The sequence below is a fragment of the Triplophysa rosa genome, linkage group LG17, assembly GCF_024868665.1.
Source record: "Triplophysa rosa linkage group LG17, Trosa_1v2, whole genome shotgun sequence".
NCBI classification, from domain to species: domain Eukaryota; kingdom Metazoa; phylum Chordata; class Actinopteri; order Cypriniformes; family Nemacheilidae; genus Triplophysa; species Triplophysa rosa.
In genome coordinates this window covers 14,839,650-14,866,488 of record NC_079906.1, presented here as the reverse complement: position 1 = coordinate 14,866,488, position 26,839 = coordinate 14,839,650, and the positions used below count along the sequence as shown (strand labels likewise).

Sequence of the window (26,839 nt, the reverse complement as noted above, 5' to 3'; positions counted from 1 at the left end):
GATGGGGAGGAAACGCCGTGTATAACAGGGACGGATCGGACCGCCTATGATTGAAAGCGATTGGACAGCGCGGGGCGAGACTGGGAATACATGAACGCGCCGTGACTCCTTACCCAAATACTTCAAGGGACACATTTGAATTGATAATGACTAGAATGCATGCTTCTCATTGTGTGTGCAAGCTTGGGATTGTCATTTCCCACGGTGCAAAACACGCAAAAGTACTCCAAACTTTAAGAACCCACTCTTTGTATTTTGTTTAGACTTTTTGGGGGAAATACAAATGCTTATCTAGCACAATTCAACATCCAGGCACGTGCAAACGACATAAATTGATTAAATAATTCTAATTTCTGTGAATTCTAGTCTATAGGGTATTTTCTCGGTCATAAAATGATCACACGTGTAATGTGTAACTTTGTATTGCAGTACAATAAAAACGGCTCCATTTATGATAAAATATGATGCCCCCCCACATATTACAGTCGTATGTGGCCGTAGGTGGTCTGTGCGCTGCAGCAGCGTCTCTTTGATCTAATGGGTCCGTTTAAGCCGACATCAGCAGAATATACACTGTTTACGGTTCGCTATGACGTCGCGAAGAGTCCTCATTAGAGAGGTTTGCAACTTTGCGGTCAATTTACATTCACGATACACCACCCCGCCGCGTGACGCTACTGTTTCTGTTGTATTATGACGTATGTGTTATAGAATGCTGCATAAACAGCACTGCAACTCTAAGATTCGTTTTCTATTATTACGCTACTGTTTTGGGGGGGAAATAAGTGTCGTAAGCGTCATTAAGTAATGCGCACACTTTATCCATGTGCTCTCTCCCGTTGCCAAGGAAACTGAGTGGGTATCTTGGATACAGTGCCAGTAGCGCATCATGCAACTAGCAAGCACCACCCACCCCAAGCAAGACATCATCTTTGGCTAGATTAATTTTCAATACGTGCAATTTTCATATAAAATAGATTACGATGTAAACTCGTTAACAGATAGTCGCGAGCTGTTCGTGATAAGAGTATTTCTTCAATAATGCATACGGCCCTTCGGTGTCATAAATAACATAGGGCAATTAACAAGACATTCTCTTCATTACAGAGGGGATGAGGGGGGTGATGGAATGCCTGTTGTAGTGCCATAGTTGTGTGTGCTGGTGTGTGAGAGAGTGTATGTGTTTGGCTGGGAGATAAAGTCAATCAGGTACCTAAGAAAGTGCTGACTATGCCTCGGTTTTAGTAAAGTGCCTGCTGCATTCCCAGTTTACACCAGAGTATACACTGTATAGACACAGCCAGCCCCACAAACGCATCTCACGTTTCAAAACCCTGTTAGAGCTGACACTAATATTATACTTGCTAATATTCTCAGGACCAGGTCAGTGAGTCTACCCACTTCTGTGGTGTTCTTATTTCATATGCATCCAAACTGTCATTTGAACGAGTGGGAGACTATGGCAGTAAAATAAATCATCTCAAGTAATTCATCTCCTTGGAACGTGATAATTCTCATAAAAATGCGCTTTGAGGGGTTAATTTTTTTAAGTAGAGTAGGCTACATTTTTATTGAGCTGAGCACACGTTTTATTTACATATTTTTTTATTATGAGTAGGGAAATTTCAAAAGTCACATGCATGGTTCATTAATTTTTTTCCTATGATGTCATCTACAAAGAATGGTTCTCTAATCTAGACACAAGATGGCGTCAAGTGTCCATTTTACGCGCTAAAGATTTATACGGCCGTTTGTTTAATTATTAGTCTATTCCAGTCTATAGTGGACTGTATATTTTCAGCATAGCCTATATGTATATAATGCCAAGAACACTTTTTGATAATCTGATATGGTAGGCTGCGTTATTGTGGCATTGTTGTACGTAGGCTATGTTTCCATTCAGTATTCTAATGAATTTTGTTAGTGACACCTGCTGAATAAGCGCAATACATGAGAAGTGAGGTAATTTGCACTTCGACATCAAAAGAAAAGTGAAAGTGACAGTGTAGTCAGATATGGTGACCCATACCCGAAATGTGACCTCTGCATTTAACCCATCCAGAGAGTAGCGAACACACGCACAGCAAGTCGTGAACACATGTACACCCGGAGCAGTAGCCTAAGTGTCTTCTGACTTTTGTCTAAAATAACAGGTCATTGTATAATAACAGGTCAAGTGATGGAAAAAAACAATAAAAGTTCGCTGGCATATCCTACTCCAGAATGGGAGCTGCTTGATTTTTGTTCTCCTTGTGTAATTTCATGTTAGTGTAATGTATTGCACTTTTATTTCCTATATGGTCATTTGTTATAGTTTGTAGACCTATATTATTAGTTTTAATCCATCTTTTCCTTTTTGACCTGTCTCCTCCTAAACTCTAGCTTTTGGGAAAACACTCATACGCTGCACTGCGTAAATGAGGAAAAATGAATACATTTGCATCGATTCGTCTAGAAAAATAGATGTCATATATGCTTAGGTGAGAGTAACCCCTAGGTGCCCCATCCCTGAGTTCATTTAACCATGAAAATAGATGTGTACAAAACGAGCTTGATCTGACATTGAATCCGACATGTTCAAACTAAGCAGAACATTTGTGCAGGGATTACCAAGATTTAATACTCTGATTTAGAGTCATGGGAATGTCAGGAGGAATTAATTTGAAAATAATAAATAAAAGCTCCGAGCCGATTTTAATATACGTCAAATGCAGGTAAACTCTTCCTCGGGATAACTGGTGTCGATAAGCACACCTCTGTTCCCATTAGTCCTTGCAAGAGATACAGAAGGTTTTGGGATATATCACAGCTCAAACAACTTCAGATGGGTCGAGTTTAACTTATCCTGGTTTGTTATCAAATCGTTATAAAATAGGCTTTTTTGTTTCTTCCCAAAATATATTTATCATACCTTTATTTTAATTTTTATTATGACATATGCAATCAAGTAAGAAGGAAATTAATAGTCAAGACTGAAATGGTTATTTTGCTATGCTCACATCATGCACCAGCGCACAAGTGTGCGAGTATACGCGCGTGTCCTCTTGAGCGTGAGTAAATTTATCCAGCTTCGGGTTGGAAAAGACTCGCCCACATTTTCTGTCGACGCTCCATAAATTCGTTTGCCCAATATCCCTGCCTTTAATAAGTTTCTAGGCTGCCTGTCCCTTTAAACGACTCATTTTTCTTTAATCCTGAATTGATGGCTTAAAAGCGGAGGTAGACAGAGAACAGAGGGTGCATTATATTTATCAACGGCTAACGTTATATTTTTATTTTCTCCACTGCCCTCAAAGTCCATCTTAGAAGACGGGAAATAAATTAACGCTTCTTATTTTTTTTAAGCATCTGTATGCATTTGCATCGGTTCAGGATGAAAATCCATTAGGAGGACAACACTTCTGGATACCTCACAGGATTGCAACACTGCAACTTGCCACTTTCATGGAAAAAAGCAACATTTGGAAACATGTCTCGTAAATGTGACTAAAGAAAGCATCACGAGGATCATGCATTCTGCTCCAATGAGGTGAAAGTGACCATCTCCGACATGTATGAGGAGAACAGAAAAAGTAAGTTTTTTTAATAATTAAAACAATTTACTGTTTATTATTATGTTGTGTACTGTCAATTTTTTTTATACAAACCTGAAATGTATTAGTTGTGCTCAAAAATTAAACCTCTTCTATCTAGGCTATATAATTGTGCCAACTGTACTAATTTTCTAAATGGTAATTATAATGAAAGATGAACGTTTTAAGCCTCGAGCTGTGTCGCGATGAAATTATGAATTTATTTTCTAATTTATTTTCTCGCTCACGGTAGCAGATGTTACTCTGCCGCAGGGTCATTTTCAGAACACAGCAAGCACGTGCTTTCTGATGTCTTAATGCAGGCAACCTGCAAACGTAGAAATACTTTTTGCAGTCTGTCAGGCCTATAATGACCAGCAGTACAGGTCAATGCAAATAGTGAAATGTTATGCAGGGCCTCCCAAATTAATATTCTAATAGTAATGTTAATTAAATGGGGCTCTATTATCTTTGATCCCTAACTAGCTCAGGGGCCAAATCCCTTTCCTTCAGAGACAAGTCCGCCTGCCAGTCATGTTTTGTGTCTTGTGGTGTGTAAAGCACATTAAGACAGAAATGTTTTCTTTAATTTAAATATTATTAATGTCTTATTTTTTATCATTTTATAATTTATTATGCCATAATCATAAAAAACAAATAAGTAAACTTCTTAACATCTTTTAACAATGAATATCAAATATTATTCTCAATCCGTTTGTACACCCAAATGTTAAGCTGTTTGTACCCTAAAACATTGAGGAATCACATTTATTTACAGTATGTTGTTAGCATAAATGTGTATGAAGGAAACCGCATCATAGAAACCTGAAACAGCACTGTCAGGGTTTTACACCCAATCCAGTGAGTTTGATATTTCTCAAACAAGGTCAATAAAAAATGTAGAATGTGCAGGAGAATATGTGTTTAGTCTTTTTTATTATTATTTACTGTTTTTAACATGTAAAGAACATGCTGTGAAAATATTAACTTGATATCTTTAATATTGACTGAGTAAGGTCATTTCAAAGATAGAAATCATAAAATTAATGTTTGAAATCAAACTTTGATGCTTGTTCTCATACTTAGTTTAAGCAACTTTAGCCTGGATTTCACAGGTAGGGTCACATTGTGAAACCATTAACTATGTATAATATAACAATACGCAGAACAATTATAATAAATTGCCAATCAATTATTAAAACAAGTGTTGTCTTAGATTAAAAATAAGTTTTGTTTTCACAGACAGACGCTCAAAATAACGGATAAGTTTACCCCAGTATGAAATTAAACATCTCACCAGATAGTCTTAAGACTTTTAAATGATGATACACAATTTCACAATTTTTAAAATCATATTCATTTATCCTTAATGTATGCCTCTGATAGATCTGAGAGATTCTACTATCTTGTTATTGATCCAAAATGATACCATAGTGTTGTTTCATCTTGTTCATTTGCCAAAACTAATAGATCTATAACTATCCTGCAGACTTGGATGTCAGAGGGGAAGAACAGCAGGCAGGAGACGAAGTGATGTTATAATAAAATGAACAAAGTTTATTGTAGAGAGAAAACATAGTTGCGTTCAGATGCCCATTCTAACTCTGCCTAGAACTCTGTCTAGAGTTCACTCTATCTCCTTCTAACTTTGTCTGACTTCGTCTGACTAGAAACACATTGAGCAGGTGTTATTATACCAACATAGACAGTGGAAAATTTCTGTTTCACAACATTGTCTCGTGACGTCATTATGAACCTTGAGAATGAGACCACTGCAAACTCATATCTACTTGTGAAGACAATACAAATGCAGCATCCAACAGAATTCAGAATATAGCATTAAGAAAAGTAATATAAAAATAATAACTAGATAGAAATGAATATAATAGTAAATATATAGCAAAATAAAGAATAATAGTAAAGAATAAAAAGGTTAAGGAAATAAGACATTTCGTTAAAGCGAGGTCCTGAATCTCTGTGGTCATTCAAAATCCCAAATTCGCCCATTCGCCTCACATCATGGCCTCCTAATGATCCCCATATGTACTAATTGGCTTCGTAACTCTGTCTCCTCTCCACCAATAAGCTGGTGTGTGGTGGGCGTTCTGGTGCAATATGGCTTCCGTCGCATTATCCAGGTGAATGCTGCACATTGGTGGTGGTTGAGGAGATTCTCCCCTTCGATGTAAAGCGCTTTGAGTACCCAGAAAAGTGCTATATACATGTAATAAATGATTATTATTATTATTAAATTAAATACAATACAAAATGTATGTTTGTACTCTCAAGTCAGAATTTCATCATCTTTAGGAAACACACACACACACACGCACACAAACAGGTTGCTTTTAAGAAATTCGGATCTTACGATCTATCACCTCTGTAGCCATTCCAGGGCTACAGAATTTAGATCTGTAGTCTAAAAAAATCCCACTGTTTTCCATAATGCCTTCTTTTAATGACATGCTAAATTGGCCTTCAATTTCCAATTAGAACAGGCCTTTATCAGCACACAGCAGCAGTCATGGTAACTCACTTTACAAACCCCTGTATGCAGAAGTTTATTTCTCTTTCCTGCCCACTCGTTTTAAATGGTAAATGAAAGTAGTGATTGTCGTTGTCTCTGGCTGATAGAATTCCCTACAGTCTCACTGAGGTCTCATGCTCATAATTAAGTTATAATTTGCCATCAGGAAAGTGTCGTCTCTCTCTCACCCGCTCCCCATGATTTTTTCTGCTAACTGTGCTAGAGGCTAGCATGACGAGTCCACAGGTACTCACATATGAAACCGCTGGCCCAGAATCCTGTTCTGCACCCCCCCCTCATTTTGCTCACAGGAAGTAGGTCACAGCTGTTACTGTGTGGTTTTCCTCACCTAGTGCAGAGTCCTCCTGTTCATCAGAGACTGTGACAGATTAGAGAGCTTTGGCTTCGTTATCTTCTTCACCCTGACCTGAGTAATTAGACTTTTCTAGTTTCTAGTCACTTCAGCGTGCCATCCGCATGTCTAGATGAAGAGAAACCTGCCTTGGATACAAAATTTAGTTTTAAGAACACAAAATGCTTAGGTCCCATACCAATGGTTTTAAGATTCCACTGATATCAATAGAAAACCTAAAAATGGCTACAGTTTATATTGACATCACATGCATTTTTTTTCAACTAATTTGTTCATTTTAACTGGTTTTTCTCTGTGTCATCCGTACATATGGCCCATCATTAGGTGACTAAACCTCTCTCTCTTCAGGGAATGGGTACGCCAATGAGGAGGAGGAGGGTGGTGGTGAAGCGGAAGAAGAGGAGGAGGAGGAGGGAGGAAGAGGGGAAGCTGACGAGGACACAGAGGAAGAGAGGGATGAAGAGGAGGATCATTTTCATCCGAAGATGAACCGCACGGAAACGCTCAACTCCACCACCAGCTCCACTGCAACGCAGAAGAAGAGAAGTCAACACATGAAGAAACAGATCCAGGGCTCCAACCAGGTGCAACGGGCCCCCAGAGCTCTCTTCTGCCTTAAACTAAACAACCCCATTCGCAGGGCCGCTCTGCACCTTGTGGAATGGAAGTATCCAGTCAATTCAGTCATTGAGTGAAAACAGTTGATAAGAAGAAATTAATGTGACCCTGGACCACAAAACCAGTCATAAGGGTCAATTTTTTGAAACTGAGATTTATGCATAATCGGAAAGCTGAATAAATAAACTTTCCATTGATGTGTGGTTTGTTAGGATAGGGCAGTATTTGGTTGAGATACAACTTTTTGAAAATCTGGAATTTGAGGGTGCAAAAAAATCCAAATATTGAGAAAATCGCCTTTAAAGTTGCCCATCAGAGGCGCTGTAGCAGGCTGTTGCTTAGAAGAAACAGGTTTGTTTTAACGCTCTCTATTGGCTTACCCCTGTAATGATGTTGTGGAGAGTAGATGAACCCGAAAGCAGAAATTCTAAGCTTTAAGATACTAAACTGGGTAATTCCCAAACAGCGGGCAGCAGCGAGCGAAGTTTGTAGGCATGTTTCAGGCAATTTTTGTTCGTGATTTTGCTGCATCCACTCACAAAAATAAAGTTTTGACATACGGTAGGAAATGTATAAAATATCTTCATGGAACATGATCTTTACTTAATATCCTAATGCTCTTTGGCATAAAAGAAAAATCGATAATTTTGTCCCAGTCAATTGTTGGCTATTGCTACAAATATACCCGTGCTACTTATGACTGGTTTTGTGGTCCAGGTTCACAAATCATAAACATTAGAATAGCACATAATGTTAACATGTTGTCAAATTTCTGTGACTTGTGTAATTTTTTTATGTTAGCTGTTTTTGTTGGAAACATGCAGTAGGATAGATCAACAGATCTTATTCCCGCACTCCTCACTAATTAATAGCTAATGATAAAATGGGGAACTAATCATTTGTGAAGTTGCGTTTTACCTTAACGTCTAACTCCAGACCATTCGATATCTTCATTCTTCTGGCCATCTTTGCTAATTGTGTGGCATTGGGGGTCTCTAAGCCTTTTCCTGAAGACGACTCAAACGCCACCAACCATGACCTAGTAAGTGTTTCTCTCAATAGAGAAAATGTTAAATTGACTTTTAAAGTTTTTTTTTATTAAGGAAACGTGATCTTCTACATATTTTGTGGCTAACGTGTCAGTTGCTGTTATACTATTTTTATGAACTTGTGTTTTTCTAAACATCGTTCAAATGTCTTTTTAATAGACCTGAGATATGTTGCTTTTGTAACATGATGGTTTGGTTAGAAAGGCAGAAAAACTGGGTGAGTTATAAGGAAAACATTACAGGTTTATCATCCCAGGTGTAGTTTGGTAATCAGGTGTATTGGGATGGTGCCCAGGAACAGATCGCTAAGTGAATTTTCTGCTTTTGGGAGATGTTACAGATCTCAGGTGTAACCAGAAACACACACTGTACTGTATGTGTGTGTGTTTATGTGATGTAAATCATTTTCCAATGGCCTGCTTTTTTCGGCTATTTTACCAGTTGGATATTTTTACTACCAGTTAAAAAGTTTTTACACGCTTTTTAGGTTATCTAAAGAAATCCTGTTATGCCAGTAAGTGGCCATTCTTTTGCCGGGTGAGTAGTTTCGCTGTGGCGCTGTCAGTAACAAGAAAAGTCTATTCTGCTAAACCATTTCAGGCTAAATATTGTATTATTTTGCATGAGCAAACATTGCAAAGAATTGCTTATCTGTAATCTTTTCTCTTTCTAGAGCTCAGTGGAATTTGATAGTCTGATTTGAAATGTTTTATAAGGCTTTACGTGTTTATTCAGCTGCAATACAAGTGAAAACTGGTTTATCATTTCAGAAAAAGTGAGTTGTGTCAATTTCTGTTAGTTATTTCCAACAGTTACATGGAAATCAAATTCATAAACATATTCTTTCTTCAAGTCGTATTTAAAATGTACATTTTTGTTTTCCCAGTATATATAAACAAGCAAAAACATAAAAACTCACATACAAATGAGATCGGCGTTGGCCTCAAGCAGGAGAGTTATATCATGTGACTCACTGCAGCCAAAACAACTCTATTTTAAGTCCTTCTGCTGTCCTAGTGTCTGAAATTTCTGGATGTTTTATACTTCGGATTTGAACATCAGATGCTATTTTGAGGTGAAAATCCCTCTTTTTTTGCTTTTGGAGGACATGATATTACTCTTTAATCTTTTTCCTTGGCGCTCACCAAATACCCTCACCTCCCACAACCTCTGCTTCTATTCCCTCAGAGAGTTTCACATAGGCTACTGTATGATGCACTAAACAGTCACTTTTAGCTGGCTACACCAGCGCCTATGAGACGTACAGCTAATATTTTATGATTCTCAAAAATGGTATCGGACAGCAAAATTGTGGCCTGGTTTGTCCACAAAACTACATGGCTTTAATTTGCTTGTGAAGAAGTTTGAAGCAATGAAGCATGCGACAATGTGAGACTGCATGAGCTTGTGCACGCCGCGGCTTCACCTCAACTTGCAAAGGTCATTGAGTAGCGAAAGAAATCGTAAAAAAAAGTGAGGAGCCCCTTGCTGTTGTTTCTCAGTGGGGGCCTGACCAAAATAAAACACCTTTCATTTAAACAGGCTCTAATCTACGTTCCTTCGCTACATCTCTCTCTACCCACTAGTGTTGCACTGGAGTTTATGGAATCGTCCACGTGAGCTTCAGAGTTTGTCCCGCTGTCATTCTGAGCACACAAGAGTTTGTGACTGCGGAACGTTTGTACTCGAATGCCGAGCGAAACCAAGCAGGGCGTGCTGTTAGGTTCTCTAGAGGAGGGGATCTTTCCCTAAGGCTTGTGTGAGAGAAACAGAAAGAGATAGAGAGGAAATTAGAGAGAGAGAGTTGTGTGTGATTACGACCATGGACATGACCCCCCTCAGGCTTTGCCTCTTGCCGGTCCCATACGAGTGTCACTTTCTTTTTATAGAAGTAGAAGAATCTGCATGCAGACGAAAGGAAGGAGACACTGAAATGAGCACAACAGGGTCGAATGTGCAGCTCAGATGATTGACCACAGCACAGACTAATGAACCAATGATTTTAGGAGAGATAACAGCCAGTGTTTTTCTTCAGGAGTCTCTAACCAGACTTGAATTTGACGAAAATATCAATGCGAGGCAGGAATAGATTAGTGTTAAAATGTTGTATGAATAGTGTTCAAATTCACATGTATTTACTAAACGCGCTCTATAGAGCAGCTACTGTAGAAACAACAGTGAATTCCATGCAAGGTGACCCACAGTGTATGTAAAAACAGCTCATTCTAAGGTAATAAAAACATAACACTTCATTATGTAAGGTCTTTATATACCTCTGAAGACATAGTTACGTATATTATATTGCATTTATGTCAATGGATCTTCCAAAAATGAACAAACTGGACCTTGAGAGATAGTAAAAAGAGAGTTTCATTTTTAAATGTGCGCAAGACCAACACTGTCCAAAGCTTATGAAACTCCTTTAACTGAATTTAAAATTAGCTATATTGTGTGAGTTTGACATTCAGTTTGTTGTTTCACCTCGCAATAAATGCTGGGTTAAATCCACCTGCAGTGGCTTCCTGCTTGTTTGGAGGATACAAGACAACAAAATGCTTTCAAAGAGAAAGAGACAAGGAGTTTGATGAAAGGAGAGAAAGTAAGGATAGAGAGAAGAAGTGAGAGAGATTGAGAATTTGGAGAATGATGATAGAGAGAGGGAGAGAGAGAGAGTGGTGTCCAGGGGAGATTGTCTCTGCCTGTTCGCTTGGCTGCTGTAAATGCTTTTGGTCCTGATAAGCAGCTTACTCTTCCTCCCCTGTATCCCATCACCCTCCCCCCATCACCCCATTTCTCTCTCTCTGTCTGTTACTGTGTCTCTGTCTCTCGTCTTGTATCTTTGTTAAGATACTTAAAGCCACAACCTGGATACCAGGTGGAAAAAGGTTTGCATTAAATGCTACTACATTAAGTGCGTGTTGCTCTGTGTGTGTGTGTGTGTGTATGTGTGTTCATGTTTGTATATCCCGGTGGGGACCTAAACCTGAATGCACACCAACACATGGGGACTCGTGTCACCGTGGGGACCAAAATTGAGGTCCTCATGGGTACAAAAGCTTATAAATTGTACAGAACAATATTTTTAAAAAATCTAAAAATGCAAAAAGTGTTCTATGATCTTTAGGTTTAGTGGTTGGGTTAGGGTTAGGGGTAGGGGATAGAATATACAGTTTGTACAGTATAAAAACATTACGCCTATGGACTGTCCCCACGGGGATAGTAAACCAGACATGTGTGTGTGTGTGTGTGTGCGTGAGTGAGTGTGTTCATGTTTGTATATCCCGGTGGGGACCTAAACCTGAATACACACCAACACATGGGGACTTGTGTCACCGTGGGGACCAAAATTGAGGTCCCCAGGGGCAAAAAAGCTAATAAATTGTACAGAACAATATTTTTTACAAATCTAAAAATGCAAAAAGTGTTCTATGATCTTTAGGTTTAGGGATAGGGTTAGGGATAGGGGATAGAATATACAGTTTGTACAGTATAAAAACATTACGCCTATGGACTGTCCCCACGGGGATAGTCAACCAAAGCTGTGCGTGTGTGTGTGTGCAATTGAGAATTTGTTTTCTGATTTTGAATTCAATTAGCTGATGGTATGTAGAATTATATTCATTTGAATGAAAGGAAGCGGAACTAAACTAAATAGACACACAACATGATGTTTTTCAGAAATTGATATGACTATCAGTGTTTGAGTTTGAATATTAATATCATGAACTGACTGGCGGTTTCGGTTGCGTTTGTTTCATTACTCATTCAACATCCAGCACTCTGAGTTTACATATAACATCAGTCATTCAGGTAAAACATTATGCTAAGGAAAGGTTACACACGTTACCACAATCTATCTGTTCATTTAAAGAAGCAACTGAAAGCTCCAAAAATAGCTCATGGTGTGCAAAAACCCTCCACGTACCTCAGACAGAAACATACGGCTTAGAAAATGGAAGTTTGTGCTGAATGCCACTTTCCATTAAATCAAAAACTGCAGTGTGTGTGTATGGTTGCTATCGCACATATGGTATAGTCCTTACACTTCTGTCAGAGGCTATAAACTTACACAGATGGTGTGGGGTTCTTTTCTGGTTCTCAGTATATATTTGTTTATATGGAGGGATTGTGTGTGTTTGTGTTTGTTTGTGTGTGTGTGTGTGTATGTGTTGTTCGCCGGCAGCGATGAAAGAGAGGATGAGAGATTAGTAATCCTTTAAAACGCTTGCAAATTCCCCATTTTGAAGTCCAGTGTTTCGACTCAAGACCGTTCCCTCTGTCTCTCTCTTAACTTGACACACTCACTGGTGGAGCGAACAGGTCACAGGGTCATACCAGCACACACTTGCGTACCTGTAAACAACCTAGACTTCCGTGTGCACATATGTTTGTTTGTTTTCATTTTCACATTTATTCAAACCCTCTGACTGTATAAATCGTTTTTATTGGGAACATTTGGAAATGTATTTCTGTTGTAGCAGGATTAGAATATTGATTTGTATGTCCCAGGTTTTTAGGGTCCAACGTTGTTCCAGGCCTTTTAATAAGAGGCTCAATGTGTCTTCACACTCTGAGGTTGATGCCAAGGGTTTTAATTTTGTCCCAGGTCCTGTGAATTCTAGTGACAGTTCTGTGCGTTCTTGTAAGGTTTAATTACCACAAGGTAAATTTAGAAAAGTTATATTCTGAAAAATCTTTGAGAAATACCCATTTACTACATTTTAAATGTGTTTTACTGGTTTCAAAAATACTAAACAGTATGTTATGCTTTGATTCTTTTGTTTCTCTTCACTCAAAAATTCTACTTTACAGCTTCAGTGTGAACAGTAAAGTACTTCTTAGTGATAGTTTACCCAAAAATAAACATTCTGTCATCATTTAACCCTCTTTTCATTTCAAACCTTTCTTTTCTTCTGCAGACCACAAGATATTTTAATGAGAGTTAGTAACCAACCCCGGTAACAGCCCCGGCACCCATTCACTTCAAAACCAATGCAGGTGAATGGGTGCTGGTTAACAACATTCTTCAAAATATCTTCTTTTAGTTTCTGCAGAAGAATGAAAGTAACGAGGGTGAGTAAATGATGACAGAATTTTCATTTCTGTGTGAACTATCCCTTTAACAGTCATCAAAAACAAAAGTTCAATAGTTAATATCTGTGATTTTTTAATTCATGTTTTACTGTATTTGTTCTGACCAGCTCCTTTTCTCTGTATCTTCAGGAACAGGTTGAATATGTGTTTCTGATCATCTTCACCATTGAGACCTTTATGAAGATACTGGCATACGGTCTCGTCATGCACCCTAGCTCTTACATCCGCAACGGCTGGAATTTACTTGACTTTGTCATCGTCATTGTAGGGTACGGACCACCTTTGTACATCCATTTGTACTCTTGTGTGTACTTTTTCACTTCATTCATATAAAGCTGACATCACAGCTGTTTTCCCATGATTCACTTGCATATTAATTTACACAGTTGATTTTTATTCAGGTTGCATATTGGCCAGCAGCGGCTCTTTTATTTGCAATTGTCCTTTTGTCATGTGCTTCTGTTCTCTTTACCCATTTTTTCCCCTCATCCTCCACCTCTCACTTTTGCTCTCACTCTCTCTCTCTCGGATTATCTGGTCAGATCTGGCTGTCAGTCCACACACTCTTTCTGTCTCACTGTCCGTCTCTCTCTCATCTCTTTGTCTTTTAATCTGACCTACAAGAGCTAACACACCAAGCTTTACAAGACTTTGGTGCATGTGTGTGGAAAGTGTAAAAGATACAATTTTTTTTTATTTTAATAGTTTAACTCTAAAATGTAATCACTAAGCACACCACAGACATTTCTTGGTGGGAACATCATAGAGTGTGTTTAAAGACAGACAATCCCTCAAGCGTTTTCTGTCCTGCTAAAATGGGACGAAACAGCTGTTCTGGGGTCATTAATGGCCAGTTGGTCAGAGTGATGGTTAATTATCTAAAGCAAGATGACTGCCAAGCGTTTAGCATCTTTTGGAGTATTATTCAGAGAGCTTTTTTTAGTATCGATTAGCGATTTCGTTAAGCTCACAGAACTGCTAATGGACAGGTGGATGGTATCCAAACGCACGGTATTAAACATCAACTTACTGAAGCTTAATTCATCCTCCTAAGAGTATTTGTATCTGTGTACATGTGTGTACATGATTGCACATTGATGACTGGGGTGGGAAACATGAATATTATGACCCATCTGGCTTGTGTTTCACAACACCAGTCTCTAAAGGCCAGTTTATAGTGTTCTGTCACACGGCAGTGAATACCAACAAACACAACATTTTAATGGTTGTTTGCTTTTGTTGGATAAGTGTGATAATGTTGTTGGGAAAATTTGAATATAGATATTTTAGACATGCTATCTGTAGACGGTTTCAGTGGCAACAACATAAACAAATGTTATGTGGCCCAAACTTAAAGTGATAGTTCACCCAAAAATGAAAATTCTGTCATCATTTACTCACCCTCTATGAACCTTTATGGCTTTCTTTCTTCCGCAGAACATAAAAGAAGATATTTTAAAGAAAGTTGGTAACCGAACAGCACTGGCCCCCATTCATTTCTATTGTATGGACAAAAACCAATGCAAGTGAATGGGGGCCATTTACAGGGTTTTTCCCTGCTCAAAATGAGGCGGAGGTGGTGCCATCCTTATCTTGTACACACACACGTAGGCCTACCGTACCTTTAAGTGGATTAACCAGTGACTTTGAGTTTGACATATTAAAAGTTCTAATAAAATTAGATAAAAATGACAATTATTATATAAAACATTACTTTTATTCAACCAAACAGAAATATTTTTTTAATAAAATAAAGCTTTTGTATCATTTCAACTAACGTTTCAGCCCACAATAGCCAAACTGAATTAACCAGTCTTTCTAAATGAGCAAAGCTCATTCACATCTTGCATTCTCTGTGGTTCACTTTAAATGATTCAAGGATCTCTTATATTCGTTAGTGACTGAAAAGTTCAATAGTTTAATGAATCGGTTCAAATGAGTCATTCGTGTGCGAGTCGTTCTGAACGCAATGTGCGTTCATACTGGCGATCTCGCTGTGTACAGTATACGCTGATTCAACGATCCAATTGCACAGCTAAAGACATTACAATGATGTACGTCATGTTAATTTAAGAAATTTCAAGAAATTAAACGTACTTGGATGCAAAACAAACAGCTGTGAAACACAGGCTGGCTCTTGTTCTGCAACTCTTTTTAGAGCCTCATTGTGCTGATAACGAAACAGCGCCTCCACTGTGGCGTAATGCCGCAACTGCAGTTACAAATGACAGTCTTGTTAAATGCACGCAGCATTTCTTGTGAGGACTCGCAACATAATTTTGGCGAGAGCCTGAGGCGGCACGACATTTGACGGAGCCGCCTCCAATTTCTCTATGCAGGAAAAACCCTGCACTTAACAAGATTCTTCAAAATATCTTCTTTTGTTTTCTGCGGAAGGAAGAAAGTCATACAGGTTTGAAATGACATGAGGGTGAGTAAATGATGACTGAATTTTCATTTTTGGGTGAACTATCAATTTAACTTCTGGTAGACCTCCACCAAGAATCAATAACTGTTGAGTAGTTTTAATTTAATTTAATACAATTAATATACAACAAAATATTAATAGAAATGAATATGAATTGAATATAAAATAAATTGTTATATTACTAGCCACGAGCTGGAAGTAAACTTCGGGCCAGGCGTGTGTGTCTGATGAAACCATCTATATATTAGTATTTGGTTTACCACATGTATGTGTGTGTTTTTGTTTTGCAGGCTGTTTAGTGTGGTCTTAGAAACTGTTACTCATAAATCAGGTGAAACAACTTCCCACATGCCGGGAAAGCCTGGCGGTCTGGACGTCAAAGCCCTCAGAGCCTTCAGGGTCCTACGACCCCTCCGACTGGTCTCAGGAGTGCCCAGTGAGTTTGTGTGTGTGAATGTATTAAAGGAAATAAATTACATTAAGCCTAGGAACAATCAAAGTCAATTTAATGTTAATATGCTGCCGGTTATTCTCCAATAGTACTTCACCCATACAATGGTTAAATTCTTCTTAAGGTACAATTTTGCCTAAACTGTGTTCTCAGGCAGAAAGCAGTCACAGTGATTTTGTTGTGAAGTGATGTGCTTGTGTGAAGCAGCTGTGTTTTGAATAGTTTTGACATTTATGGGAAGATCCGAAGGGGAGGGTTAGCTCGACTTCTCTTGCATCATGATAATTGTTCAGCTTTTCCACCAGAAATCTTGACTCATCTCTGTGGCCTGAGGCTGTGCTTTTGCAGTAATTACTTTTCTAACATTTTCACCTCTTTGTGACCCTTCAACCGAGGGGATTTCTGAAGATTGACCATCAGCATAGTCCGGAATCATAGAAAACTTTAGGAAACTGTCATGCCCCCTTTTTCTCTTTTTAAAGCAAGCTTTAAATTAAGAACAAGCTCATGCCACCTGCAGAAATGTACTAATGATTTTATACATTATAGACGTTGTAAGTACAGAAGATGCAGGATGTTGGAGCACTAGAAGACTTGAATGAGATGTGATGGAAAATAATTGCAGTGAAAATGTTTTCTTGGGGTGGTTCATGTGTTTAGATGTATGGATTTAACTGTGGTGAATCAGTGTGTAATGGTCAGTATTTTTTATATTTACACCTATATTTATATCTTTTTTAGCCTTTATACTGTAGATATACAGCTGCGTCTGTCTGTTGAATTTCAACAAAAACAAACCTAAAGAGTGAGAAGTCACAGAATGACAAGACATTAAAACTGTGAAATAATCCAGGTGATCAATTTTTGAACTAAATACTAGTTCATATTATATGAACTTGAATATGAACTTGTTTTCATCTTAATTTTTTTTGCGGCCGTATTTTGACAGCATTGGTTTAGTTTTAAAGGAGCCATGAATTAAAACCACAATTTTAACCCGAGATTTTGTTGCATAAGAGGGAATCGTATTTAAGTGAACATCCTGTAAGTGTCAGAACTGAAAACGCCTTGTTAATGAAATAACAACTGTTTTTGACACGAGGCTCAGCGAACGCCAGGTCCTGGAATGCACCTATCTAGATAGGTTGAGCACCGCCTCCACAGAAAAATATCAACGACTGCTTCTCTAGCCCCGCCCACTGGTTCGCGAATGACTTTAGCCACACATAGTACACACTCCCGCATTTGTGATGATCGACAAACTGGTAACCATAGCGACATATTTTTTGGCTAAAGATTTGTTTTGTCCGTCAGTTAAAACTAAACTGCTGATATGCTCTTTTGCTGTGTTGCCATGTTTGTTATTAATAAGCGCTTTTATGCTTGTTGTTTGGTCTTAGCTCAAAAAGCCTTGGCACTTAGGTCTTAATAAATGGTCTGTTTCAGAATTTAAGATGTTTTGGTCTTATAAAATATATAAACAATTTGCATTTTAAGGTTTGTTTTTGTGTCTTTATTTGCTAATTTTTTCTGTGAAGATCTGGCAAACCTGTCACTTTAGCGAAGGGCTCTCGAGGGCGGCTAGCCCCGTGTCATATGTGCAAAAGTGAGGACTTCTTGAACTGTTATTTTTATTTAGAGCGACCAAGCAACAAACATGCAACATTGTGCAGCACCTGGTTGTGGAAGAACACAGTCGCTTCCTTCAGATTCTGATATTAGGAATGCGTGGTTGAAATTTATTTTTAAGTACGTTCCTGCTCACGTGGGTGAAACATTGAGCATTTGTTCGTGTCATTTCACCATGGATTCCTTTGTGAACAAGGCGCTGGATATGCGGAGAGACTAAAATTAAAAAGCAGTGCTGTGCAGTAAATATTGGATCCGACAGGAATGGCGCAGCAATCTTATGTGAGTAAAACATATTTGTACTATGCGTCACTATTGCTTTGTTAGAGATCGCTTGATATGTCCTGATAATGTTTAACCTAACGTTACGTGTCTAACCAAATTCACAGAAGGCTCCAACTAAGTTTACTACGCAAACTGCTATCCAATCATAGCAGTGGGCGTTTACTTTCAAGTCTTCAATGCGGCACGCCCATTTAAACTGAGCGTTTAACGAGACGGCCTCAAAACCCAGGTAGAAAATAACCTATTACTTAATGATTTTGATGTTTTCGAATGTAAAAAACACGCAAACGTCATAAGTAGACCTCGTACAACAGTATAAAACTATAAACAAGCCCAGTTCAGGACACCTTTAATTTAGGGCAATTTATTGCCCATATGTTTAAAATACTAAGATGTTTTCAAAACAAACAGATGAAAACCTGTCACGACAGAGCGTGGAAGAACCCAAGTGCAGGCAACGGCGATGAAGGGGTTAACAGATATATTTATTACAAATAACAAGACAAAAGAAAAACCCACGAGGGGGTGTCAAACAAAGAACGAACTAAAATACAAAACTAGAACAAAAACTTCCCACGAGGGGGCCAAAAAACAGCAGGACGAAATAACAAAACTAAACATGACCAAACGTCAAAGTAAAATACAAGGAAGTTAAATAATAATCCAAAAGACAAGCAAGACAAGGCAGGACAAGATGAGAGACTCACAGAGTTGCAGTCTTGGGAGACGTAGCGCTAACTCACCAAACACATACACAATACACGAGCACAGGACAAAGAAACATGAGGGTAAATATAGGAACACAAACGTGGGATAACGACATGGGGCAGGTGTGGTACATTAAACACTTAGGGAAGGATAACGAGGAAACGAGATGGCGGGAACAGAGACGAGACACTGGAAAAACACATGAGAGGCATAAACATCTCATGGTCTTCCCACATAAAACCCAAGAACTCTGCCCCGATCCCACCACACGACTAGAATTTCATAAACAAGACGGTGGGACCGTGACAAAAACCATTGGCATTCGGGATCCTCTGAATACCCATATACCATATGCCTATATCAGAACCCACTGTTTCAAAAAACTTCTAACAGGACCTCAAGACTACTTAAAATAATTTACAACAAAGACAAAACAAGTTTTCTATTTTTATTTCTTAGTTTGGTTAGTTGAAAGCTATATACATCTTTGATGTTTGGTAATTTTTTATAACTAATATACATCTTTAATGTTTGGTTATTTTTATAATGAATATACAGTACATATTTCTAGTTATGTCAAAGAAGGAAAGTTGAGTTTGAGTTTGAAGAGCGCTGTCCTTGGTGCTGAAAATACATTTCAATTAGTTTTTAAAAATCGATTTGGTAGGCCTATTTACTTTATTTATGACATTAAATAGGAATTTGGACAGTTCATTTTCTGCTCAGTGAACTGTGGAAATAGCCAATGGCTTGTTTTACCTCAGTATCATTAGAAGCGCGGGTGGGGATCTTTCCTGCTTGCCACCATTAGGGTGATCAGTGGCACCATCTCTAACAGTGGAAGTTCTTCAGAACAGGGACACTGCCTCTCATTCATGTATCCAATACTATAGCCATATTGCTCAGACTTCTCACTGTGTGTATTATGTTCTGACTGCCATTGAAAGCATGACAATAAATGAAGGTATTAGGCAACTGTCTTACTGATATGAACAGTCAAGGTGAACATCAGAATCATTTGGACTGGGAATGTTCTTCTGCACATTTCTGCCTGAATGCACAGAGAGTCATTAAATTAGTCTGCATTACTGTAAATGAGAATGCATTTCATGATGTTGTCAGGTGGGATGAACTAGTCGTTTTTACCCACCTGCCTGAATTCTACCCCTTTAAAGTTCTGATTGGAGGTTTTGGATTAAAGGGGATGTTACATTACAAAGTCAGTTATTATTTTGCTGTGTGTGTATATGTGTTCAGGCCTGCAGATTGTGTTAAACTCCATAATGAAGGCAATGGTTCCCCTGTTGCATATCTCTCTGCTTGTCCTCTTTGTCATCATCATCTATGCCATCATCGGACTGGAGCTCTTCATCGGCCGAATGCATCGCACCTGCTATTTTATAGACTCAGGTGACTACCACGCAGACACCCATGTCAAATATTTTTGTGGATTGCAAAGTTGGCGAGGCTCTTTCTACATATCTGTCTCTTTTCTCAGATTATCATGCAGATGATGACCCGCTTCCCTGTGCATTTGCGGGTCACGGTCGCCAGTGCATCGTCAATGGCTCAGAGTGCAGAGGAAGGTGGGACGGGCCAAATGGTGGCATCACCAACTTTGATAACTTCTTCTTCGCCATGTTGACAGTGTTCCAGTGCATCACGATGGAGGGCTGGACAGATGTCCTGTACTGGGTAACTAATGCTGCCTTCAAGTGCTCTCGGAAATTTGATAATTCCTACTTCAACCTGGAAGTAACATCTGGATTTAGTAACATTAAAAGTATTTAATTAAAACATTAATGTTACTAATGAATGCATTAAAACATTACAAGTATCTGCTAACATTAAAAGAGCGCCATTCCATAAATTATTTCCGTGTTGAAGTGGGAATTATCGAATTTCCGAGAGCACGTGAAGGCAGCATAAGCCATCTGTAGAATTGAAAGCTTTTGAGGAAGTGATGTCATATGACACTGATGGCTATCTTTCCAGATGAACGATGCGATTGGTTTCGAGCTGCCGTGGGTTTACTTTGTCAGCCTGGTCATCTTTGGATCCTTCTTTGTACTCAACCTTGTGTTGGGTGTGTTGAGCGGGTGAGCTTTTAGGAGAGGTTATTGCTGTGAATGAGAAATATTACAAAGATGAAACCTAATGGTGAAAAGTGTTCTCGTTAAAACTAAAACTGAAATAAAGACGTTTGCAAAAGAACAAATACAAGAAAACAGCCAAATCTAATACTGAATCCGAACTGTGTTAGTGGCTCTAGCTGTGTGTGGAAAAGTTTGGTTTTGTGTATTTGTGTGCATGTCAGTTTGAGTGATTGTTTAACAGAGGAAAAGCGGATATCAGATGTTAATTATGTTACTCACCTGAATGGAACAGTTTACAGATGCTGATAGCAGCAGATTTCCCGCAGCGTTCCAAAGCGTGTTGAACTCCCCAAAGATTCCTCCTCCTGCTGTTTACCCCTTCGTCATAGTCCACAGAGTGTGTTTGTCTCGATGATGTGTGTGTGCGCTTGTCTGCATGTCTAACAGGCTGTACTTGTGTCAATAGGGAATTCTCTAAGGAGAGAGAGAAGGCGAAAGCTCGAGGAGACTTCCAGAAGCTCCGTGAGAAGCAGCAGATGGAGGAAGATCTGTGTGGATATATGGACTGGATCACTCAGGCTGAGGACATTGATGAGTTTGATGAGGACGGGAATAGACGTGAGATTAACACTGAGATTCCCAATCCCCTCCTTTCACCCTCAATCATCTAGCCTGTTTTTTGTGATCTGACCTGTTCGTTATACAACATATTGAAACGACAATAAGAAAGAAAAACAAACACAGAATTAAAAGTGAAATGTGTAATTTGAAAATTGTAATTATTATTAAAAATATTCACTCTTATTCTTATGAATTTTTAAAATGCCACCAAAATATTTCACCAAATTGACCAGCATAAACCTGTTTGGAATTCATCCTGGTTTCTACTGTTCTTTTCCACAGAAGCAAAAATTACACACTAGTTCACATTCGCTTCACTTTCGACAGAATACTAAAACACTGTACATAAAGTAAACATCTCCCACACTTCTGTATAATATGAGCGTTTTTGTCTCATTTTTGTCTCTTAATCTTTCCATCCGCTAGGTGTGACCTTGCGTGACCTAGCTGATAAGAAGAGGGGAAAATTCGGCTGGTTCAGCCACTCGAACGAAACCCATGGTACGGCCAATCAGAACGAGTCGCGTCACCCCTTCGCTCCCCTCGCCATTCTATTTATATCCCCTCTCAACTTTGTCTGGTCTAATTGTGTAATTTACATCTGGGGCTGGAAATCACATCTTGGTTGCACTCATATTAAGTGGTTTGACCCTATTTCAGAGAGATTGCTTTTCTTCAAAACTGTGTCAGTGTGTGGCTGACATTGTTCTTTCTTTGTGTCTATGTATTCTTTAACTGTTCTTCTCTTTCTTTTTCTCTGCTTCTGTGTATCTGTTTTAACTGCTATAGCAAGTCTTCCTGCCAGTGAAACGGGTTCTGAGAACACTGAAAATATAGACGAAGAACATACAGATTGTTGTGCTGCTTGCTGGTAATACATGCGATATACATAAACACGTACAGACATGTTACACAATATACATGACGTTCTTAAAACTGGGTTGGTATCTCCACATTCTCGCTAGAAATGCAAATGCAGATGCAAGAGAATATTTTTAAAAGAGTAATAGCATAGCCTAATAATGAAATTGGCTAGAGTAAAAAAAATGTTTTTTTTCTTTGGAATAAAATTTGCCAGCTTAATTCAGTTATGAATCTTACAGAAGCCCTGAACTGCAACGTAAAATGTTTTTTTTCTCTTAAAAAAAAATTATCTTCAATTTTTTTTCTTTTACAAAAATAGTTGATTATGATGTTATAATTGTTTAAAATCTCTTTAAACATTACCTTACAATTTTTTTCTCTTCAAAAATAAATGTTTGAAAAAAATTTTTTTTAAGAGATAAAAACTTTTGAAGAGAAAACCCATTTTTTGGAAGAGAACAAACTTTTGTTTCTTTACAAAATTGTTGATTATGTCGTCATAATTTTTTGTTCTCTAATTATCAGTTAGAGTAATTAAAAGTAATTATCCAAATAAATCTCTTCAAAGATGTATTGTATTTGTAAATTATGAAGAGAAAAACCTTTTTGGAGGGAATTTTTTAGGTTAAGGATTTTTTTACATTGTGGTTCAGGGCTTCTGTAGTATCTAAATTAAGAGTTTTGCAACTTAAATGTTATGGATCAAAATGTTTGAGAACCCCCGTCGGAGCCGATAGCCTAGTGGGCAGTGCGCCGACATGTGGTTCGATTCCCATCTCATGGTCCTTACCCTAACCCACCCCCCTTCTCTCTCCCACTTTGCTTCCTGTCCTCTCTAACAATAGCTGTACACTGTAAAAAAAATCCCGTGAAAAAACAGATAAAGTACTGGCAGAAAATTACCAGTACATTTTCCTTTATTTTACGGACATTTCCATTAATGCTACAATGCAAATGAATGCAGTGCAAAATGTAAAATACAGGTAAAACAACTGTAAAAATGAACACGGAAAATTCCTTCATATTAATACAGTATATTGTGCCCTATTTTTACTGCTTTTTTTTAGAGTGTACAATTAAAGGCAAAAACAAATCTTTAAAAAAAAAAGAAAAAAGTTTGAGAACCCCTGCTATATACAAAACTTTAAAATAACAAATTACACTATATTTGTCATTGTGTTGTCCTGCTGGCTCTCTAATGGAGGTTATTATCAGTCATAATGGGGTGTCATCGCTTAATTTCTCAGTTTCGGCTCATTATGTTGTTTCTCTTTGTCTTGCGAGTCAGTTCATTACTCCAGACTTCTTTGGATGTCTGTTTCAGTGTCGAATGTCATCTTTGTCAGCCACACTTACCAGAGTGAACAGTGCAGCAATGGCTGTGTGTTTGTCTATGAGCTCATTGTTGTTTTATTTTATTTTTTTCACTGTTCATTGACTTCAGCGCTAGCATCATGAAGATTTCCTGCTGGTGAGTGCTTGTGTGGAAACTTCCACCTATAGAAAGTTAAACCTGTTGGCCCGGTTTCACAGACTAAGGCTAGTCCCAGACTAAAATGAATGTGTGACCTGTTTTAACAGAATATAACTTGCCAGAAATTTCCTAAAACAAATCAATACCATCGTTTTGTCTCGAGATGCACACCAGTAATGTATTCTTCTAAGGCATTTTTATAAAAGTGACATAAATATCTTAATTCAACTAAGGCATAGTCCTGGTTTAAACTAAGCTGTGTCTGTGAAACCGGGTTAAAGTCAATAATAAAATAATTTTCCGTATCAGTATTTAGTGTTGATATCCAGTTGAACTCCAGTTGTCCATTCTTAAAATAAGATCAATTTACTTCAGATGCAAAATTGCATAAGGTAATAAGACTCTTCATGAAGAATAATATCGTGAAGTAAGTATATGGGTGTTTTGCATCTTCAATCATGAATTAAAAAGGTTAGTTTAAAAAAAATTGCTATTGGGGTAAAATAAACTTACTTAAATAATATAATATAAAAAAATTGTATTTTAAGAAATTGAGTTGAGATTATGCTGTTATGTATATATGATGCTTTTCGTACTTGTGTGTTTTTCATCTCAGTCGTGCGCTGCGCCGCTGGAACCGTTGCGTTAGGAGAAACTGTCGCAAGGCTGTAAAATCAGTGACATTCTATTGGCTTGTTCTGATCCTGGTCTTCCTCAACACAGCTCTGAGTGCCTCCGAACACTACAACCAACCGGAATGGCTCACCGATGTTCAGGGTAAGATGCTCTAGCTGTTCTGGCCTTTCAGGACAACGAGCATAACCTTATTGACATAACATATGTGCTGCCCCAAGGCATCGGCCTCTTTTTATTTATAGACCTCTGATAGCTAATGTTTTCTAACTGCCCTGACTATCTGAACATGTTACCATCATGATGTCACCGTCACTATTGCCCGACATGTTATCCAAGAAGTTTGTGTAGTGATTATGTACTTTTGATCTCTTTTTTTTCTTTAGACATTGCCAATAAGGTTCTCCTCTCACTGTTCACGGTGGAGATGTTGTTGAAGATGTACAGTCTGGGGTTGCAGGCGTATTTTGTGGCGTTTTTCAATCGTTTCGACTGTTTCGTGGTGTGTGGTGGGATTCTGGAGACGGTGCTGGTGGAGATGGAGATCATGCCCCCTCTGGGCATCTCAGTGTTGCGCTGCGTACGCCTGCTTCGGATCTTCAAAGTCACACGGTATTCAAGCCTCTTAAAGGCACAGTTCACTTAATAAATGTCAGCATTGACTCGCGTTCATGTCATTCCAATCTCTGGAGAGAAATTTACTGGTTTCGATTCATGCAACTAGAATTAGCAAGGACAGAGTTTTCTTTTATAGGTTGTATAGACCTCTTTTGGGGGGGGTCAATTCTTATCTTTATTATTTCTTTTCTCTGATCTTTTTTGTACTGTTTGCACTCCTGGTTCTTGCCTCGTTCTTCCTTCTCAGCCATTGGACGGCTCTGTCTAATCTGGTGGCCTCGCTGCTGAATTCAATGAAGTCCATCGCATCCCTCTTGCTGTTGCTCTTCCTTTTCCTCATCATCTTCGCTCTGCTTGGCATGCAGCTCTTCGGGGGGAAGTTTAACTTTGATGAGACGCAGACCAAGAGAAGCACTTTTGATACTTTCCCTCAGGCCCTACTCACCTGCTTTCAGGTAACACGTTCACTCAAGAACAGAGGAAACAATGTTATGGAATTATGTATAAATAATTATGATTTCATTATTAAACAAAAAAAGAAAAACTTGACTAGTAGTTTTATATAATGCTTAAGGAGTATGTTTAAAGCTCTTTTAAAGAGTTGACCCTACCATTGAAAGGATTGTAGATACAGGACAACACATACTCATCACAAATACATCTTGAAATTAATTTTTAACCGGTCAATTTTCTCTGCAGATATTAACCGGTGAAGACTGGAATGTTGTGATGTATGATGGCATCATGGCGTACGGAGGCCCTGTTTTCCCTGGGATGATTGTGTGTCTTTACTTTGTGATTTTGTTCATCTGTGGTAACTGTATCCTTCCCATCTGAATCCATTTTTACATACTCTTTATTTATATTCATATTTTATTATTACACACTAAATAAATTATGATAAAAAATTTTACGTTACTATTTTATATTAAAATATTTTAATATTGTTTCCTGGAGTGATTTCAATTTAACACAGTTGACATCACTATCCTGTCAGCAGGGTCTTTGTTAATCTGTTTATTGGGTCTTAAGCTCTGCTGTCTCAGATATCCTGCTAAACGTCTTCTTGGCCATCGCTGTCGACAATTTAGCCGGAGCCGATGGAGATGATAAAAAGAAAGAGTGTGTTTCTGAATCATTTTGAATTGTCATTATAACAATTTATTATCATACAATATTTATGATTCACAATGAGGGTCCAAATTAACTTCTTGTCCCAAGTACAGACCAATCGGGAAAATTTACAATTAAAATGTGCTTTATATTGAATAAAGTGCCTCTTTAACAATGACATCACTGGGGTACATTTTTTGACACAGGTCATTGTGTCTTTCGCGGCATATTTGGTGCATGTGTGTGGAAAATCAAACAAAGACATCATATGTAACATCATGTGATCTGATGTTCCTGACAGAGATAAAAAGGAAGCAGAGAAAGGTGATGCTGAAGAAGAGAACGGAGAGGTGAAGGTAGCTCAAACTCTGTTCTTGTCAGTTTGAATAACTGTGCGTAAAACACATTGAGTTTCTCTGTTTTGTTTCAACAGGTGGACATGGATGAGTATGAAGAGGAGGAGCAGCCTGAGGGGGCAGATGATGAAGGTAAAGTATAGAGACCAGCACTTTTCAGTTCTATACACTCTCCTTGTAACTACTGATAAGATAATGCCTAAAAATATCTTTTATTTACAATCCATTATCCAAAATGTTAAGCTTATACCTCACAGCCTCTTTTAAAAGTTACATTCATTCTAAACTAGTCAAGGGTGAAGTATTGTTTGTAAGCCCCTGCTTTCTTTA

At 38.3% G+C, this 26,839-nt stretch overlaps 1 protein-coding gene across 4 annotated transcripts in view; it reads left to right on the top strand.

Moving 5' to 3' along the window:
- The first annotated feature begins 3,199 nt into the window (after positions 1–3,199).
- Positions 3,200–26,839, top strand: part of cacna1fb (calcium channel, voltage-dependent, L type, alpha 1F subunit) — a 38,666-nt gene continuing 15,026 nt past the window's right edge. Inside the window, exons 1-19 of one of the 4 annotated variants that reach the window (XM_057356285.1) lie at positions 3,200–3,572; positions 6,821–7,139; positions 8,027–8,132; positions 13,363–13,502; positions 15,952–16,097; positions 19,992–20,144; positions 20,233–20,429; positions 20,730–20,833; positions 21,297–21,448; positions 21,878–21,952; positions 22,241–22,322; positions 23,760–23,786; positions 24,406–24,566; positions 24,809–25,034; positions 25,288–25,495; positions 25,740–25,860; positions 26,087–26,162; positions 26,455–26,509; positions 26,587–26,641. In XM_057356285.1, the coding sequence (XP_057212268.1) occupies positions 3,551–3,572; positions 6,821–7,139; positions 8,027–8,132; positions 13,363–13,502; positions 15,952–16,097; positions 19,992–20,144; positions 20,233–20,429; positions 20,730–20,833; positions 21,297–21,448; positions 21,878–21,952; positions 22,241–22,322; positions 23,760–23,786; positions 24,406–24,566; positions 24,809–25,034; positions 25,288–25,495; positions 25,740–25,860; positions 26,087–26,162; positions 26,455–26,509; positions 26,587–26,641 (2,425 nt within the window). In that variant the 5' untranslated portion in view covers positions 3,200–3,550. The remainder of the gene's footprint in view (positions 3,573–6,820; positions 7,140–8,026; positions 8,133–13,362; positions 13,503–15,951; positions 16,098–19,991; positions 20,145–20,232; positions 20,430–20,729; positions 20,834–21,296; positions 21,449–21,877; positions 21,953–22,240; positions 22,323–23,759; positions 23,787–24,405; positions 24,567–24,808; positions 25,035–25,287; positions 25,496–25,739; positions 25,861–26,086; positions 26,163–26,454; positions 26,510–26,586; positions 26,642–26,839) is intronic. The other 3 variants (XM_057356287.1, XM_057356289.1, XM_057356286.1) reach the window with 3 other exon arrangements.